We start from the raw sequence: 18,990 nt of genomic DNA on the forward strand, positions 1-18,990 counted from the left end.
TGTGGTTATACTGAACCATTCTTTGGAGTCTTCAAATTTTATGTACACTTTTAAAAACGATATTTTGTTGTTCCGACTGTTACAATCATAAATTTTCAGTATCTGCATCTAACTTTTTCCTTATTTTGATTGGATCATATGTTAAAATTACTACTGTCTCATTTAAAAATTCACCAAAAAAAATTGTTTTTATTTTTTTTTCAATATTTTTGTATTTTTATTTGAAAATAATGAACTCATTAATAAAATTAGCTAAATTATGATCGATTTGTAAAAATCCGACCATCTGGAGGGTCAAAACAACTCAGAGCACATTTTTCATATAAAATTTAACAAAAAATCAATTTTTGTGACGTGAATTCACTCATTCGCGCTGTTGTAATTCAGCTAGATTTCAACCGATTTCTATAATTTTAGAGTTTATTTAAAAAAAAAATTAGGGTTTTTTCGTAAAATTAAAAACTTTCTTTTTTTTTGTGACGTGAATTCACTCATTTGCGACTGTTTTTGTTCGCTTTTCAAACCAACTACATTGGATATAAAGAAATTCTTTTTTCCACAAAATGAAGCTGTGTTTTTTGGGTTCTGAACATACTAAAAATATTTCCAAAAAAATCATCAATACATTAAAATTAATGATTTTGTTAAAGTTGTCAAAAACACCACTTTTTTCACCAAAAAAAACTGATTTTCAAAATCATCTAAAACATGTGTAAAAAAACCTTTTTTCTCTTTTTTTGGTGGGCTTTGTGTGATTTGAATTATCAAAATTATAGACAATTTTGAGATTTTTTGATACGCGAACAGATAAAAATCACTTTTGAGCGGTACAAGCGCGTGGAATGTGTCTTTAGAGAATTTATGAATTGGCACAAATCCATTAAATAGTAGGCTCCTTTTCATAGAAGAAACAAAAATGATTTTTCAGTACAAAATATTAATTTTTCCATACAAACCTTAAAGTTTAAATTTCCTCATATAAACGTTTTTTGAAAATTCTGCAAAAAAATATTGATGAGGTTTGAGCCAAAACGAAGCATTTTAGACCCCATGGTTTGGGAAATTTAAAAATGACCCCAAATTAACTCAGTCTATTGGGTTAAACAAGTTGACTTTATTTATTTTATTTCGCGAAACATCGTAGGCTACATATATATTCTTAAAACTAGTAGTACAATCTTAATATTACTTTAAACACTACAATATTAGGTTCTTAAGTGCCTGTTCCCGTAAAAAGCACTTTTTAGCTGCTGTTTAGACATAGTAAAATCTATGTTTTGGTAGTTTTTATTATAATTCTGCATTAGACAATGATTGGACTATTTTTACCATAATCAGTTCGAGCAGAAGTTAAAATAAACAGATTTATGGTTCTCAACTAACGACTCGGACAATAAAAGTTTAACTGATTTAGTAGATAAGTAGACTGAACACGCTGATAAATTATGTCGTTTACAAAGGAGATTGCAGCAAATTCTCTTCTAACACTTAATGGTTCAATATTTATTAGTAAACAGCGTGATTCGTAGCTTGGTAATTGGCTCTGAGACCATCCTAGATTTCGTGAAGCAAATAGAACAAATTGTTTCTGAATGGATTCTAATCGGTTTTTATGAGAAATTTGAAAGGGGGACCACACAACGCTACAATACTCAAGTATGGATCGGACATAAGCTGTGTATGTACAATGTTTTTACTGTATATGGGCAGTGTTCGGCACAAAAACGCTAATCCGCTAATCGCTAGTTAGTCCGATAACTTTTTGTTAGCGGTTTAATTATGCCGCTAAATTTTGATCGAGCTAGCGAATTAAAAAGTTCCGCTATTTTTTGGTTCCGCTAAATGAAGACCGCTAACTTCCATTTACCAAATTCGAATTATTACTGATAGAAGAAAACTTTTTGTCGTTTGACAAGAGACATCGGGTATCATTCTTACACCAATATGCGCTTCAAGTGAAAGTGGTCACTTCGTATGGTCTCAGAGCAGGAACGCCTCATACATATTTACTTTTATTTTCCCTTTTAGTACTTCTTTTCTCAACATTCTTAGAAAAAGAATTCAAGAAATATAGTTAAACAGTATTAAACTATTTTAAACATCCTTTATGTAATTCATAGCTAAAAGGTCAACTTTTCGATACTGTTTTTTTGCCTGCAAAAGTACAGTCCACGGCCTACTTGATCAATATTATACGTGACTTTAGCATGGTCGTCCACATGTGGTGATTTGTTGAAATGTGATTTTTAGGTTAAACGATAGATTTTCAAAGGCTTTTCCAAATTTCCAAGTTTTTTTTTATTTTAGATTTCAACGTTACTATCCCACCCGGAAAGTCTCGTTTAATACATGTACGAATCGTGCTGGAAAAATTCACTTTCTACAACTTGTTTGAAGTGGATGAGATATTTACTTTTCACAATACAGTTTTTCACTGGTATTTCAAATCAGGTAAAATAAAGATAAGATAAAGTCGTCATAGAATGAATTTGGATTTTCATTTCATTTAGTTTTTATAGATCCACGTTTGGCAATGGTCCTATCATAAGAATTTTGCATTCCTATTTTTAAAATTTGAAAAAAGTAAAACCTGGTAAAAAAAAAATTTCATCAGACTGGGCACAATAAATAATCCACCATATTTGTATAGCGTTTGAGCAAACGAATTGAGATGCAACAAAAATCAATCCTCTGGCCATGCTGTTTACGTTATTGTTAGTCAACAGTTAGCGATTAGCGCTTTAAACTTGAAGCGATAACTTTTTCAGCTGATTTAGCGGTTTTAATAAGCGATCGCTAAATTTGAATGAGTTAGCGAATTAATTAGCGCCGCTAATTTTTCAATTAGCGATGCCGAACACTGTATATGGGTCTTGAAAATTATAACTAAAACGTTTTATAAAGCCAAGCATACTATTTGATTTTTGAATCACTGAGTTATAGTGGTCTACAAAGGTAAGTTTTGAGTCCAACATAATACCTAGATCTCTTATCTTATTGATTCTCTCCACAGGCTCATTTCCTAATGTAACAATTTAATATGTAGATATTTTTTCCTTGTAAATATAATATGTGAACATTTTTTCACGTTTAGTTCAAGAAGACTTTTACTGCACCATTTGAAAAAAATATTTATTTCATTTTGAAACACCCTGAAATCTTCTTCGTTATTGACTATCATATAAAGCTTCATATCGTCTGCATATATAAGCACGTTCAGCTGGTTCAGTAAATAAGTAATGTCATTGACGTATGTATAAGATAAATAATAAGGGACCGAGATGGGAGCCTTGAGGCACACCAGATGTAACGGATATACTTTTTGAAAGTGAACCATTGAATCTAACAATTTGTGTACGGTTTGTCAAATACGACTCAATCCATTTCAGCAGTTGTGCACTGAATCCGTTTTTATGTAGTTTAAAAATTAACAAAGGGATGTCGATTCTATCAAAAGCTTTACTGAAGTCCGTGTGATTTCTCATCACTCGTCGTAATTACTCAACGCAAAAAAGTATTTCAGTGCAATTCAGTGCTGAGAAGTGATCAATACGACACTAAGAAAAGTACCGAAAAGAGATATTTTTCGATTCTGTTTTTTTTATATCCAAAGTACAGTCCAGCACTAACTTAATCAGAAATTTTCAGAACTTTGGCATGGTCGTGAACATTCGGTTTTAATTCTTAATATGCGCTTCTTGTAGTTATATTATGGATTTCAAAGCAAATTTTTCGAATTTTCTTTAAGTTTTGTACCGTGAAAGCACTAATGGCCGCGCACTTTCAACTTTAATCTTTATTTTCTCTGAAATTCAACAACGAAAATTGCTATGTTTCGCATTTTTGGATACCTCCGCTAAGTATCTTTCACTTGCCCTACTAGAAATAAATTTATTCTGCTTTTTGAGGTCAGGAAAAAATAAAAACAAACATCGTTTTTGCCGGATGCCAATTTTTCTGTTATCCAGTTAGCAAGTGAGCTAAACGGGTCGCTTTTTGTAAATCCGTTTTTTGTGTTTAATTCGAGCAGCTTGGCAAAAATTTTAGAAGGTAAGCTATTTGTGGGGTGAATCAATTGTGAAGAAAAGTGAACAGTTTGAAGGTTCTGTTGTGGAAAAAATGAAAATTTTGTTGTGCACGGCCATTGCACACTTGATTTTTGAATGTTTCTATTGCCGCCCACGGAACGTATTCTAGTATTTATCAGCAGTTAAACGTAGAGAACTTTTTCGGAATTTCACAAAGGTTCCATAAGATACACAGGCAGGTTTTCCAATCAATGTTTTCCTCCATATAACAGTCTGAAAAAACACAACTTTTTGAAACAATATCAGAAGAAACGATTATCTCATGAAAATTACTACCAAGTGTTTGAAAATTTGAGGTTAGATAGCAATTCGGATCTGTTTAGTTTTTGTTGGTCAGTTTCCTCGTGGATTTTCAGACAGCTTGCCGAATCGGGACCGAAAACATTGTTCCAATATATCTTCCGGCAAAATAATGCTTTGTAAAAATGGCATCTCTTACTAATTTTGCACTAGACTAGTTTCACAAAATAATGGAGACAAATGAGTGTTTGATGTGTGAATCTTGAAAATCCTTACCTGAGAATATTCGCAATGAGCCTGAGAGCCATGTAAACCGTATTTTATACTGTTTGGATACCTTATTCACTGTTTAAACCAAATTAAGAAGTGCGCGGCCATTGGTACACTTGTGAGCGGCGATTGGAACAAGCAACATAAGCGTGCACGGCCAGTGGTACACCAACACTTTTTACAAAATCGCGTTTTTGTATCGTTACAATGAAAAATCTCTCGCTTTTAATTTTTTGCCTCAAAGAACGTAAGTTTTACTACGTGTCAGTGCTTTTCTTTTCAGAATTGCACAAAAAACGATTTTTGTACGGCACAGAGAACATTCATCATAGCTTAAATTCGCGGCCATTGGTGGCTTCACTGTATGCATCTAGTTGGAAAACTTGATTTTCTCCCTACTTGACCTAATCTAATCTAACTAACTAGAAAATTGGAATTTTTAACAACTTTAAAATTTTGGATTCGAGGATTCAAAATTATCTTCTATGTATCGTTTTGTGTAAAAAATTTCTAAAAAGTAAAAACATCTATTAAATATATGTACTAAATGAACCACCCTACAGTTACGAACGTCTGCCAATCGATTGACGGCCCGCTTTCCCACCCACACACAGGCGAAACGAATTGTAAGCAGAGAGCAGTCGAATTTTCCAGGAGAGTTTTCCAGCGTGCTCTCACACGTTACTATACTTGGCTGGTGGTCCTTGCCTTGGATTGTGTCCTTCTACGGCTACATGGTCAAGAAATTTGCCGAAGGTGTTATTCTTTGCTGACAATTCGTGGCTTTACCTACGTTCGAGATCGCGTTTTCGGAGGCTCAAGTTTAATCGGTAAGAAAGTTTAGAATCCGGCTTTGTCGTGGGTGTTTCTTTGGCAGTGATTTTGTGTGCCGGGTGGAAAAAGTGATAAGATAGCTGCAAGTTTTTGACGAATATTCGGTTAGCACGCATTTGAAAGGAATCGCAAAGTTTGCAGCTGCCAAAAAAAACCGAGCTCAATTGAAGTCAATTAGCTGACCTTTTCCACGGTTGTCTGCCGCTGGTCTGGAAGATATTTTGAAGTGCATCCAAAAAAGCTCAGCTGATCCCGAACTGTTCTAGGGCAGCGCTAAATTAACAACAAGCAACACTACAGCGGCTGTAAGTGGGAAATTCCAATCCAGTTTTTCATTTGACTTTTACCGTGACCTTGGAATGTCAGTTCAGTGTTATCCATGTTGAACGTTCCCATTCGAAAAACATCATCATCCATATATCTACTAATTGGTTCCGAGCACACTTAACTGTACACAAAATCCAAAGGCATCCAGAATCATCCGAAATTTGGTTTGGCAACAACTGCACGAAGGAAAACGCCTTAAACTACTAAATAGTTTAATCGTAAATAGTTGCTTAACAAAAAAAATCATCCTTAACGCAAGCTCTGTAGCATAAACACACACGCTAAAACTCTAGCCCCAAAAAATGCAGGCAAAGAAATGTATGGAAAAGTAAGTGGAAGATTGGAGTTAAAACCGTAGAAAAAAACCTCCTTCGCCTTGTCTCTTGTTTCTACTTTTCTTTGATGTTTGTCGGTTTTTCCTTGAAGCACCACGTTTTTCCCGATATCACCACCAATCGCTTTTTTCTGTTTTGCACACATACAAACACGCACCTGCTCTGTCTAAGCATTGAATGCTATCGGTAGTTACGCAATTTGTAGCATTTTCCAGACGTTTTTGTTGTGAATCAATATGATGTAATGCATGCTTCATCCATATTTCTCAAGCATGATGATTTGTTGTGTTAGTTTGATGAAACTTTGAAAAGATTTTTTTTTTGGGAAACTTGAAATGTACCATATTGAAATAACAAATCACAGATTAGGCATTCGAGCTAGCAAAAACTCATGTTGATTTTCCTGTTAATAAAATGCAAAATATGCAATCAATAACTTTTGTCCCCTTCGGCCGATTACTTTTTAATACGGTTCTTCTCAAAGCCTAAATTATGAAAAATATTTCCTTCGATGACAGCATTTCGATTTGGGTTAAGATAAAAAAATTACTAGACCTTAAAAATGGGCTAATTTTTTCTCGCGTCAAAAGCGGCAGGGCCAAATTAGTAGTGATGAATATCACCCTTCAAAAATATAGCCCATTTTTGAAGCCTAATAACTTTTTTGTCTTATCTCGAATTGAAATTAAATGTGGAATAAAATATTTGTCACAACTAATGCTTTGAGAAAAACCGTATTCAAAAGATATCGAAAAAAGGGGACCAAAGATATTCATGAAAAACTTGAATTTCATGTTTCTCATGAACAAAATGTCTCAAAATCCCATACAAACTTCAGGCTCGTTGAGCGACCCCTTCCCGTGATCCGTTCGGGCCCAAATTTGTCATGAGATCTCATACTTAGGCTTAGGATCAATTTTAGCCTGCAGCGTACAACTTTTTCAAAGACGGGTCATTTGGGGTACTCTAGTAGTCAAGAATATCTATCTGGATTAAATTAAATTTCAAAAAATAAGACATGTAACACAAAAAGACTACTTGAGGAAGAGAACGATAAAATTTTCAAACATTCCCCGATTCACGATTTTTTAAATAGATCGATGTTTCGCGAGAGTGAACAGTCGACTGATTCTAGCGCAATACAATATATGTACCAGGCTTTATGCGCCTATTAAGCAGAATACTGATGTAATCAAATATTACATCGAATATGTGTACAAAAACTATAAACACATGAGCAGACATCTGTTTTCTATTCATTGAAGTAATTTTTATGTTGAAATCTCCTTCAGTTTTCGAGAAAACGATTTTATTATAACAGTTGTCAAAAATGCCAGACCTCAACCGCAAACATGAATAGGCGAAATGCGCCTTTTTTTGTTTTAGGCGAAATTTCTCTTTTGCTGGCAATATTTCCGTATAATTTCACTGAAAATGCTAGAAACTGATAGCTTCCATACGACATGGCTGAAGTTTTATAAAATCCCTACGCTATGTCTTTTATAAATTTATAGCATAAAACAAAAATTAGGGTTGCCATATTATGGAGGCAGTCCATCCGCAAGAAAAACTTTCTAAAATCTGTTTTGTGATCTTGAAGCTTAGATTCGAAGTTTCAATGATAAAAATCATATTTTTATTCTATTTTACCTACTGTTTTAAGGATAGAGGCATTTTACAAACATGACGGAGGCATACAGAAACACTCTAATTCAACTTTCTAATCATTATAAAATAAGCTTGCCAGATTGCCCGGTTTTATCCGGGTTTGCCCGGATATTTGATGCAAAATTTCGAGAAAGTCCGGTCCGGCCCGGTTGCCCGGATATCGTGAAAAAAGTCCGGATATTGCCCGGATTTTTTAACAATTTTTACAAAGAAACCAAAAAAAAATCAAAGTTTTTGAGTACGTTTCAGCAAAATCGATTATCGGTATGGAAATTTTCAACGGTTGTTTCAAATAATTTAGCTGATTTACTTTTATAAACCTTTAAATATTTAAGTGTTTCAAAAAGTTGTTGGAAGTCTGCAATTACATTAATAAAATATTAATTTCGATTTTTTTTGCATTTTTTCTTTAATTTTATATATAATTAATAATAACACCTAAATTTTGCCCGGTTTTTGCCCGGTTTTTGCCCGGTTTTTGGATTTGAAAAATTGAAATCCATGCCCGGATTTTGCCAGGTTTTTTTGAAAAAATGCCCGGAATTGCTAGGCCCGGATCGTAGTGAAAAAAATTCTGGCAACCTTATTATAAAACCATCATAAAAGCTTAAATTTATTTAACGTTTCAAGTTCATTTGAATAAGAACAAAAATATCCAAATTTTTGTTTTAAGCTTCTTTACTTATAATTTTAAAAAGTCAAAATGTGTCGTAATTTTTTCTTCCAATTTCAAGTACAAATGTTCATAAAAGTGGTCGTAAAACGTTATATCGCCTGCCAAACTAAATAGATATTCTTTTTACAAATTTTGAAAATTTAAGACTTTTAAATATTTTTAGCACCTTTCCTCTTCCCTAGGTCGTGTAGAATTCTTAAAATAGGACATCGTCTTTTAAGATAAATTGAGCTTTTTCGCTAACTGATTATGCTACAAAAGCGAAAATCTTGGAAAGTGAATTAAATTTTTAAGCTTTGTTTCCCTTGCGTGAGGCTGAAAACATTTGGCAAATTGCAAGATGAATGCTTATTTAAAGATTTTTTTTTCTCCACCTTATATTAATTCAACAATTTAAGATCGATAATTAGAGGTACAGATCTGCATCGCTATGAAACCCGTTTTTCGAATGAAATAAGATCGACCCAATTCCTCCTAGCTTCGTCACAAAACTCTCTGTTCTAAGTACCGTGGTGTGAAAATGTTCAATAAATAGTTTACCGAGTGAAATTGAAAATGAACAAGTCCTAGCTAGATTTAAGAATAAGTTTTTGACGTTTGTGAAAACTAGCATTAGTTTATAAGTGCGTGTTTTCAAATGTGTGTAATTTAGTTACCTGGTCAACTGAAAATCATAAAAAAGTTATAAACTTTAGCAAAAGTTCTAAAGCAGTTGGAAAATATTTCAATTAAATATCCATTACCATAAACTCATTTTCTTCCATCAGCTTACCAGATAGACAGTACGTTGTTTGATAACAGAGATTCGCGTGAAATAAAAATGCATGTTTTAGAAGACTGATCCCAAAACTTTTGGCTGTTACACCATACTACGGGGTGATCCCAAACTTTTGGACGATGACTCAAGTAGCTATTTTATATTATTTAAGTACATTACAAATGTATTTTAATAAGTATGAAAAAAGGTTCGAATGCAACTCGAATTTTGAATTTGGTCCACCCCACCCTGAGATGATCGGGTTTGAATTTTAAGTTCGGTTTTTGAAAAATGTTCCAACTTTAAGCTAAATTTAAGTCATATAAACTAAATGTTATCATTTTGTCGAATACATACAAAGAAGGTTTTGCTCACGATCTCTTGAATGAGATCAAAAGAATTTCAATAGGTCTTAAGATGGCTGAGATATGGCTGATCAAAAATTTCATGTTTTTGAGGGGGTGATCCCAAACTTTTGGCCGGCAGTGTACGTCTCTGGTGCATATATGACACCTTTACAAAAGCAACGCGATTTGGGGCGCGGTAAAACCCTTTCTTGGACTCATATGTGTGTGGGCGGGACTTTTCCCAGAATAACCCTTATCCCAGATGGTCCCTGTTCAAAAGTTGAAACAAAGACATTAGTAGCACGAACAGTTAAAAATCAAGATGGACGTACATGGTTAGTTAAAAGGGAATGAAGTGATGGAAAATGAACTGACATATGGCTTAAGACTGTAAAATATCTAACAAGATAATAAGCCCACATCCATGGTTGCTAGCGATATTTCGTTTTGAAATTAAAAAGTTTTGCCCGTTTTTTCCGGTTATAAATGATGATTTTCGCATTCACCATACTCATTTTCAATATAAAATTATGATAAGCAAAAAATTCAATTTAGAGGGCCTCAAGTTTCAAACAATTGTATCCCACCTTATTAACCGGTTGTAAATCACGACAAATTCCTCGGCGTCTTTTAACACATACTCTTTTCGTATCAAATTGATAGGTTTTCATGATTTTGTCAAAAGACCTTAATGCGATAAACAAAAAAAATCCGTTAAAGAACTTAAAGAAATAAGTAGAGATGTACCGAATAGTGGTATTCGGCGAACGGCCGAATACCGAATATTGACCTTTTCTACTATTCGGCCAAACGAATATTCGGCCGAATATTCGGTCGAATATCCTATTGAGTTATTAATGAAAAAAAACTTTAGCGATTATTTCAATGCTTTCATTTTTTTCATATTAATGCCTCTCATGTTTTAAGTCGATTATTTTTAACCAGATGATTACAAAATATTTTTAAGTAGGGGTCTTTCTGATTTTAAAATGTCACCAATAACTGAAAAGAAATCAAATGGTAAGTCTCTTCTAGGGCGTTTATCCCCAAAGAGATTGCGTTCCTGTGAAATGGGGGGAGGGGGGATGTTCAACTACACGTACCTACACGGTCAGGCATTCAGGACGATTTTTGAAAAAAAATATTAAAAAGTACAAAATTTATGTTCATTTTGAAATTTTTGAAAAATTGGTATTCAGTACAAAATTTAAAACTTTTTATAGAGAAATTTTAGTTTTTTATTTGATTTAGCCAATAATCTGACAACAATCAGGAAGTTTTAAACAATTTCTGGACATCCCGGACAGATTTGACTTATCTGGAATCTTTACTGGATTCATGGGAAGCCTGAATAGCGGATACACCTTAAATGTTTTGCTGAAACCATAAGTTTTAAATGATAGTGAAACTTTTACAACATTGCTTTTGAATATTTTATAAATTATCCAAAGTGATTTGAAAAATTTTTCAAGTATGTAGTAGATATTCGGCCTATTCGGCCTATACTTAGCTCAACTATTCGGTGTGCCGAATATTCGGCTTAACGGTTTTTTGGCGGTATTCGGCGTCGAAATTCGGCCGACCGAATATTCGGTACATCTCTAGAAATAAGCATCTTTTCGTTGTTTTGCTCCACTATTCCAACAATTTTTTAAAAATAAGTTCGGGTAAATTGATCTCAGCCACTGTGAAATATTCTAGAATATTTATAGAGTTCTAGAAAAAAATTGTGTAGTTTGTAAAGAAATATGTAAAAAAATACATCAAAACATAAATTCAAATCAGCTTGTCAACTTGAATAAGGATTTGTCTTACAAAACTTGAAATCAACAGATTGCAAAAAAATATTTAGTTATTTCCTGAATGTAGTTATATGTTTTTGAACAAATTCAAAGACATGTTTTAGAAAAAATAGATTTTTTTAAATTAAAAACAATGAATAACTTTAGTAGTGCCCTAGTCATTTGAAATGCATAAGACAGGGCTGCACGTTAATCGTTTGAATGAAGATACTATTTTGTATCAGTGTAAAGACCTTAGATTTCGACATGAGCTTGTTTTCGATACAATTTTTACATAAAACATTCCAGCGCAGGAAACTTTAAGCAAAAGTTTAACGTAGCAAGAATTGAAAATCAAACATTTGCTATTTAATAATAATTTCGTTCTTCAGGCCAATTCAAACGTCACAACAAAAACATTGAAAAACCAACATCATTTTTCAGGTGAAAAAAAGGTGTAGCTCTGCTTAAATACGTCTCACACAGCCAAATTATTTGCTTTTTGCATAAAATAATTTTATGAAATATATGTATATCGACACGGAAAATAGAAAAAAGGTTAAATTTACCTATTTGCGAGGTGATTTTTTTCCACCCAGCTTTCTCGGTAAATTATACCTTTTTTCATTCACCTAGCGAAAAGGTAAATTTAACCTTTTTTCGCATTCACCTAGCAAAATAGTAAATAATACCGTTATCTCATCCTCTGATTTAAAAGGTAAATGTTGGCTGGTTTGGTTGGTTTCTTCAATAAAAATAAAACAAAATTCGTTCAAAAACTGGTATATATTTAAGATAATGGAGACTTTTACCTTTATCATTAATGTTGGAATGCATCGCCGTGAAAATTATTGTTGAGCCAAGTCCAGGCTAACTTCCTACGCCAACTCGTGGCAATTTGGCTCAGTGATCTTCGTTTTGCTTCGTTGTCGGACAAATACTCCTGCTTCCTCACGGCCACCTTCTTCGAGTTCTTCCGAGGAACCTTGGCCGCTGAATCCTCTTGCATTGCGTTGACATTCATATCCTTTTCCTTCGATTGGTTCGGATCCCGCTTTTCCGGAATGATCTGTGGGATGTTCCGGAATGTCGGCCAACCTGTAACAAAAGCAAAGTATTATAACGAGAACCAGCACTTCTAAAGAAATCTAAGAAAAATATTTACCGTTCTGTTCCGATTTTCACATGATAGGCACAAAGCAAATCTTGTTCCTGAATGACAAAACAGCTTAACCTCAATAAACGGGTTCGTCAAATTGTTACCTTTTTTCGAGATGAACTGTACCGTTTTTTTTTAGCTCAATCCAGGTCAACTTCACCTCGCTACGAGGTAAGTTTTACCTTTTTTGGATTCTTCTTTTTTCTGGGTGGATTGTACCTTTTTATTCGGCTCAATTCAGATGAACTTCACCTCACTACGAGGTAAGATTTACCTTTTTTGAATTCACCTTTTTTCTCGGTTAATTGTACCTTTTTTCCACTTCGATTCAGGTAAACTTTACCTCGCTGTGAGGTGAGTTTCACCTCGAAGAGGTAGAAGTTACCTCTTTGGCTTTCACGAGCGTTCACCTTGCTATCTCGGTAAATTTTACCTTTTTATTATTTTCCGTGGAACACTGAATCATTTGACGTCGGAAACTAAAACTGGTACAGTCGAACCTGAACAAGCGAGAAATCTTAATAAGTGGTCAAATTTTGCAACTATAGTAGTTTAATTTTTCATTCTTGTTGTTTTTCTCAAAATCGAGAATCCGAAAGAGGGTGCATTCAATAACATACAATACAATTGACTGAATGAAACAAGGATTTTTTTTAATTCTACTTCTTCTTGCTCCAAAAACTAATCATTACTGTTATTTATTCAAATTTCGACAAAGTTTAAGGAAAAGTCATTCAAGCCCGAACCATTTTTAAGCGAAAAAAATATTTTAATATTAAAACATAATGTTTGATTAGCTGTACAGTAGTTTTTCGATTTTATCACGCCTAATTCACCGTGATAATGGCAAAACCGTGAATTTCGCAAAACTTGAAATAAAAATGTAAGAATGGCAAATGATTTCTGAATGATTTCCATAAACAACGAGATAAAATCGAAACAAAAACCGTGATCAAATCGAGCGTGAACTAAGCGAGTATTAAAAAATCGAACAGTGATAAAATCGAAAAACTACTGTAATTCCTAAAATAAATTAGGTGAGAGCGATGTATTATTTACTTTAGAGTAAGCATTCCAGATTTTTTTAGGCATGCCCAGCTTGTCAAAGTAAAGTGGGCAAGTGAAGCAATCAACGGTTGCCAGAATATTTTTGAAAAAAAAGGCCAGTTTGAATTCACATAAAAAAAAAACAGAAAATTTAAATTGTGGTCAGTTCTTTTTAAGTAGGTGTCGGTAACCACGCTTTATCAAAATTATTGTTCTCGGGAGTTTGAAAAACGATACGAAAACTACTCAAGTGACCAATAAAAAATGAAAACTCAAGATGTTTTTCTCACTATCTTTTTGAATTTGAATATTCACTGGTTTCTACATAAATTTAGTGTTGAAAAAATTGAAATCAAATGCCCAGGTTTAGAAAAAAAAATGCTCTGATTTGATCAACCCGCTCAATACGGGAAAAATTCTACAATGTTAATTCAGGCCCCCCTTAGCTTACATTACAGTGAAATTATACGAGATATTGTTTCATGGGCCCCCTTTGGTGTTATAATTCCAATTTTCTAGTTTTGTTTCCCTTGATTTGTAGAAATTTAGGTACATAGTTTGATTAAGATAATGTTCAAACGGCAATATGTCCACCGTCACATTGACTGTAGTGGTATGGCGGTTTAGCGAAGTTAGTAAGTGCTTCCCAGACCCTGCTCACTAAACGGTTGTGTTATAAAATAGAAGTAGTGAAAAAAAAAACGCCAAACAGGAACGACCCGGCTCGTCTAATGATAAATACATGTACTAAAACACTTTCTGCTGTTGTTGATTTTGGTTCTCTACTCTAACTGTCTGCTGTTAGTCAGTTGTTAGTATGTAATACCCTATTTTAGAGTGTCACCCATATATCGGACGAATTCCGACGAGTGGTGAAGCAATCGATTCGTAGTCGTCGGGCTTCGAGTGGGTTTAGAGGATTTTCCATTCTTTTTTTTTTGTTTCTTCAACTCACTGTTGGGCTATTTTCAAATGGTTCGACGATACTAAACACTCAGTCTAGTTCCGAACGTCGTCGATTTAGTTGGAAAGTTCCTTCCAAGGTGTCCGTGAGCAGTAAAGTCGATTTAGTATCGCAAAGTCTCGGTTCGAGCCGGTTTCCCCCCGTTTATTTTGGTTCAAAAACCCGGTCCAACAGTTCCAAATCAGAGGTTTCGTCGTGCGGTTGCCTCTGAACTTGAATTCAAAATTAAGCTCCATATCGCGGAACGTGCCCGACGCCAGCAAAGTTCTCCTCAAAAGGTGACACGTAAGCCAAACCGGTGTGTTTTTGCGTCTCAACTCACGCGGCGGCGAAGAAAGTGGAAAGTTCATTGTCGTGCACCTTTGCCTGGTCGAAAAATTTCAACTCCTGAATAGTTTGGTCGAAAATAAAGCCAAGAAAATTCGTCGCTTTGTGGCGAAAAAAGTAAGGTGATTGTTGGTTACATAAAAGTTCGATCGGTACATACACATAGTCGAACTAGTGAAGCAGTTACTAGTTGACTAATATACCCAGCAGAACAGCAACAACAGCAGCAAACATCAACAGAACCGGCTGTCACGACTTGACGAATTCGTTCCCGACAACAACAACGGGACAATAAGCGAACCGTGAACGAAGACGTAAGTTTAATTTGATCTTTGTATGTTCACCGGCTGAGATGCTGTTGTTGTTTGTCTTATGTAAAACAAGTAACAGTTTTCAGACAACCAGCTTTCCATTACAGAATTTAAAAAAAAATGTCTAGCTGTAATACGTCGCTACAGTGTAGCTAAATAAAACGCGAAAATTCGGAAAAACTATAATGGAGTTTGATAGCGATAGTCGGTGATTTGTTCACATTGTACATCTTTTTTGTTTGAACGATAACATTTTAAAAACCCTGTATTTTAAAATATTTTGCAGATTTTTAAAATGAGTTTTAGGTACCCGGGTTTGGATTTGGAATTGGTTCGGAGAATGTTACTTCTTTGATATTTCTCAATTATTTTGTTCTCACGTGATGCAAATGAAATTGTAATATATGGAGCCCACTGGAAAATTTTCTGGCCACAACTTTGCCGATGATGGCGAAGCGGTAGAAGTAGCGGAAAAACATCCTAAACCATGGCCCACGGGCCACATATGGCCCGCAGAGGATTTTTCGTGGCCCGCGAAGCCCTTGCTGAAATTAGGGTGATTTGCCAATCCTTGTCCCTTTACCCATTGTTGCACGGAATGACTTACGTTGTCAATATTTCAGCTGTTTTTCAACTTTTTCCAAAAACAATACTGAATTATGTTAATTGGAATGTTTTTTGATGAAATGAGGCTTTCTGCGATATTTTCTGCAGTAAAATATGCAACTAACGACAGTTTCATTTTGAATGGTTTTTTTTGCGCGATTTTTGTGATATTGTTATACAAAAAGTTAAGGTTCCTACTAAGGCAAATAAGGTTTTACGTCAGAGCAAAACATTTTTCGTATTGGTTTTCTTTACGAAACGTTTGTTGGATAATTTTAACACCATGATTTTGGAAAAAACGATCGATACGTAACCAAAAAAATGTCGGACCGTGCAAAAATTAGTCCGCTCAATCTTCTCCTGCCCCATTGATGTACATAAATCCGCTACTAGATTTGTATGAAAATTTCTAATTTCAATAATTTTTATACCTCCAAAAACTTGTTTACTGCCAAAAATAACAATAAATTTTTTGAAAGCAATTAATTGAGTACTAAATAAAAAAGCGCAACGTACGGGAAATGAAATGAAAATGAAATGAAAATTTTCATTAAAAAATCACCAGAAATGTGCTGAAAGTTTAAAAAACTTAATTTTTTGATTTTTGAAATAAATTCTTGCAGTTCATTTCATGTGAACAAAAACCAAACCTAACTTGTACCCCAGAAATAATATCAATGTCATACAAAAAAAAATTAAATTTTAGTGTTTTTGATTGCTAATTTGAAAGCTGCTTATCCGTAGGATGAAAATAAAAAATCGCAATTAACTGATTTGCATAGCCAATTAGTTTTTTGATTTATATAACCTTCGCAAAAAAAAATACGAAGAAATAATTGAATGCACCAGTAAGCGAAGCCTGCAATTTTACAGTACTTTTCAATGGATTCCAATTTTTTTTTATTTTGAAATGGTTATAACTTGTTTCGTGAAATAGTTTGCTTCTACTCAAGTTGTCAAAAAATGACGTTTAGCTATTAGGTTAAGTAATTTCTGTGCCCTAATTAATGGATTTCCACTCAGAATTTTCATATTTAATGCGCTCGAAGTTGATTTTCAAAAATTAAACCTTTTGAGATTATTAAACTCGTTGATAAACATGTCTTTGTATTAAAAAGTCAGACAACTAGCAATGTCTAAAAAGTGTGAAAGTCACTTAAACTGCTTTGGCTTTTAAGAACTACTTTTTTCAGACTTATTTTGAAATCCTTTATCTCGACCATTCACTCGACATTTTATGCAAAAAATCTAAAGATTGTACTGAAAAAAACCCTGTTTCTCAATTTTAGAGTCGACAAATCTCAAATAACTGTGTTTCATATCAAGAGCAAACCCCTTGCTTTTGATAATAAGATTGTCAAAATATTGTACAGTAGGAAAACTTCGACCCTAAATTCCAAAAATCTTGAAGTCGAAGGTTGAAAGGCCCGAAATATTACTTATCATGTGAAATTTTCACAGAAATTAAAATCTGCCATCGAGTTACACCGGAGACATTTGAGTGAAGTTTCATTTGGCTCTTATTATTCAGAAAAATAAACATTCCTAACTTCGTGAAACTTAATTTGATCAAAACAGTTTTTCAGCCGGAAAATTGTTGGGAAAGATTTCAATGTGTAAGAATGTTTCTTGAAGATTGATGAAACGCTACAAAGGTAACATTTATTACAAATAATCCCACTTTCATGAAAAAGATATTCAAAATAAATTTACTTGTTGAAAAGATATATTCAATCAATTAGACGAACGATCTGAAACTTGGGGCGTGGTTTAGTCCATTTTGAAGTTTTAAATGGATATTCATAATATAAAAATCGATCGACTTCCAAGTGAGTCCTAAAGCATCTATTATATAAAATTCTCTTGTAACGGTGTTTGTAGTACTACTCCTCCGAAATGATCCAACCGATTCAAATGAAATTATTTTTAGAATATTCTGTGGGCATGCGAATCGGTTTATATCGAATAAAAACAACAAAAACTCGCATCAATTGTCCGTAATTATTAAATTTGTAATAAATTGAATCAAATTAAAGTCATGGCCTTCAATTTTTTCGAGATTTTCTTTACTTTGGGCGTCGGGCGGGCGGTTTGTTTTTCGTCTCTATGGTCAAGGCGTCGCAAGCAAACGTCGTAGGATGTTAGTAACTATGGCATAGCATACTGTTTTGTAGGAATATTTGGGCGCGCATTTCTCAACCAAGCATAATTTCGATGCATGTGGTGACCACATGAAGCCTAGATGTGTTTTTTCTTCTTGATTCCAAGATCATTTTTACAGCACAGAGTAATTAATGACGCCTAGATGTGACCCAGATTGATATTTTGCCGATCAAATCAAAACCATTTAAACTATTTGAAAAAATTAAACTTTAATTCGTGTTATTTAAAGAAGGAATTGTTGTCTGAAAAATATGAATTTAGTACTAATGCATGTGAAATACAGACCCCGTTCGTTTTTGGCAACATTCGATTTCGGCAACATTCGATTTTGGCAACATTCGATTTTGGCAACATCCGAACGGTTTTTAGAAGCGACATTACCTTTTAGTTTTCTCTATAACAGGACCAACATAATTTAGACAAACACCAAACATACGTTTTTACGTTCAGAAATGGTGATAGAATACAACAACAAAAACAAAAGTTTTTTTAGAAAGTTACAAAGTATTCAAAAATTACAAAAAATTTGAAAAATAAAAAAAAAATCAAAATCAAATACAATAAAAAGACTAAAAATGACAAAATCAACTGAAAAATGATGAAGTACGACAAAAACAGCAAAAATGACAAAAAAAAAACAAAGAAATGCATCAAACCATGAGAAAAAAAAACTATAAAAATTCTAAAAACGGTCGGAAATTGCCTTAAAATTACGTAAATGATAATAAAAATAGTTATTTACGGACATTTGAAAAAAAAAGTGGAAAGATTTGGTTTATAATCCAATACGCATAGAAACATGTTTCAAACATGCACAAATGTGCTGTACTGAAGGTGTATCAAGCGCCTTTAAATTTACAGAACAACCACAAAATCCGTTGAAAATCAACATACACATGAACTGTACAAGAGCCTGTCCTTTAAAATGGATTATACAGGATTGATGTTTATGAAAAGAAGTACAAACGTTCAACGTTGACAAAAATGTATACATTATTTCTTAATTTATAAAAGGTAGGGCCCAAATAAACAACCTGACTAAATAAACTTATCTTTTTTTTTAAATCGTTCACTGAATATCTGTTTACAG

At 33.7% G+C, this 18,990-nt stretch overlaps 1 protein-coding gene across 3 annotated transcripts in view; it reads left to right on the top strand.

Annotated features, from left to right (window-relative positions):
* The first annotated feature begins 5,315 nt into the window (after positions 1 to 5,315).
* LOC129748050 (uncharacterized) overlaps positions 5,316 to 18,990 on the top strand; it is a 211,293-nt gene continuing 197,618 nt past the window's right edge. The window contains exons 1-2 of one of the 3 annotated variants that reach the window (XM_055742519.1): positions 5,316 to 5,737; positions 14,528 to 15,134. Coding sequence is in view for 1 of the 3 variants with exons in the window: in XM_055742518.1 (XP_055598493.1) it covers positions 6,062 to 6,087 (26 nt within the window). In the remaining 2 variants the exon portion in view is untranslated. Of the gene's footprint in view, positions 5,738 to 5,782; positions 6,088 to 14,527; positions 15,135 to 18,990 lie in introns of those variants that run through there. The other 2 variants (XM_055742520.1, XM_055742518.1) reach the window with 2 other exon arrangements.

This window comes from Uranotaenia lowii, chromosome 2 (assembly GCF_029784155.1).
Source record: "Uranotaenia lowii strain MFRU-FL chromosome 2, ASM2978415v1, whole genome shotgun sequence".
NCBI classification, from domain to species: domain Eukaryota; kingdom Metazoa; phylum Arthropoda; class Insecta; order Diptera; family Culicidae; genus Uranotaenia; species Uranotaenia lowii.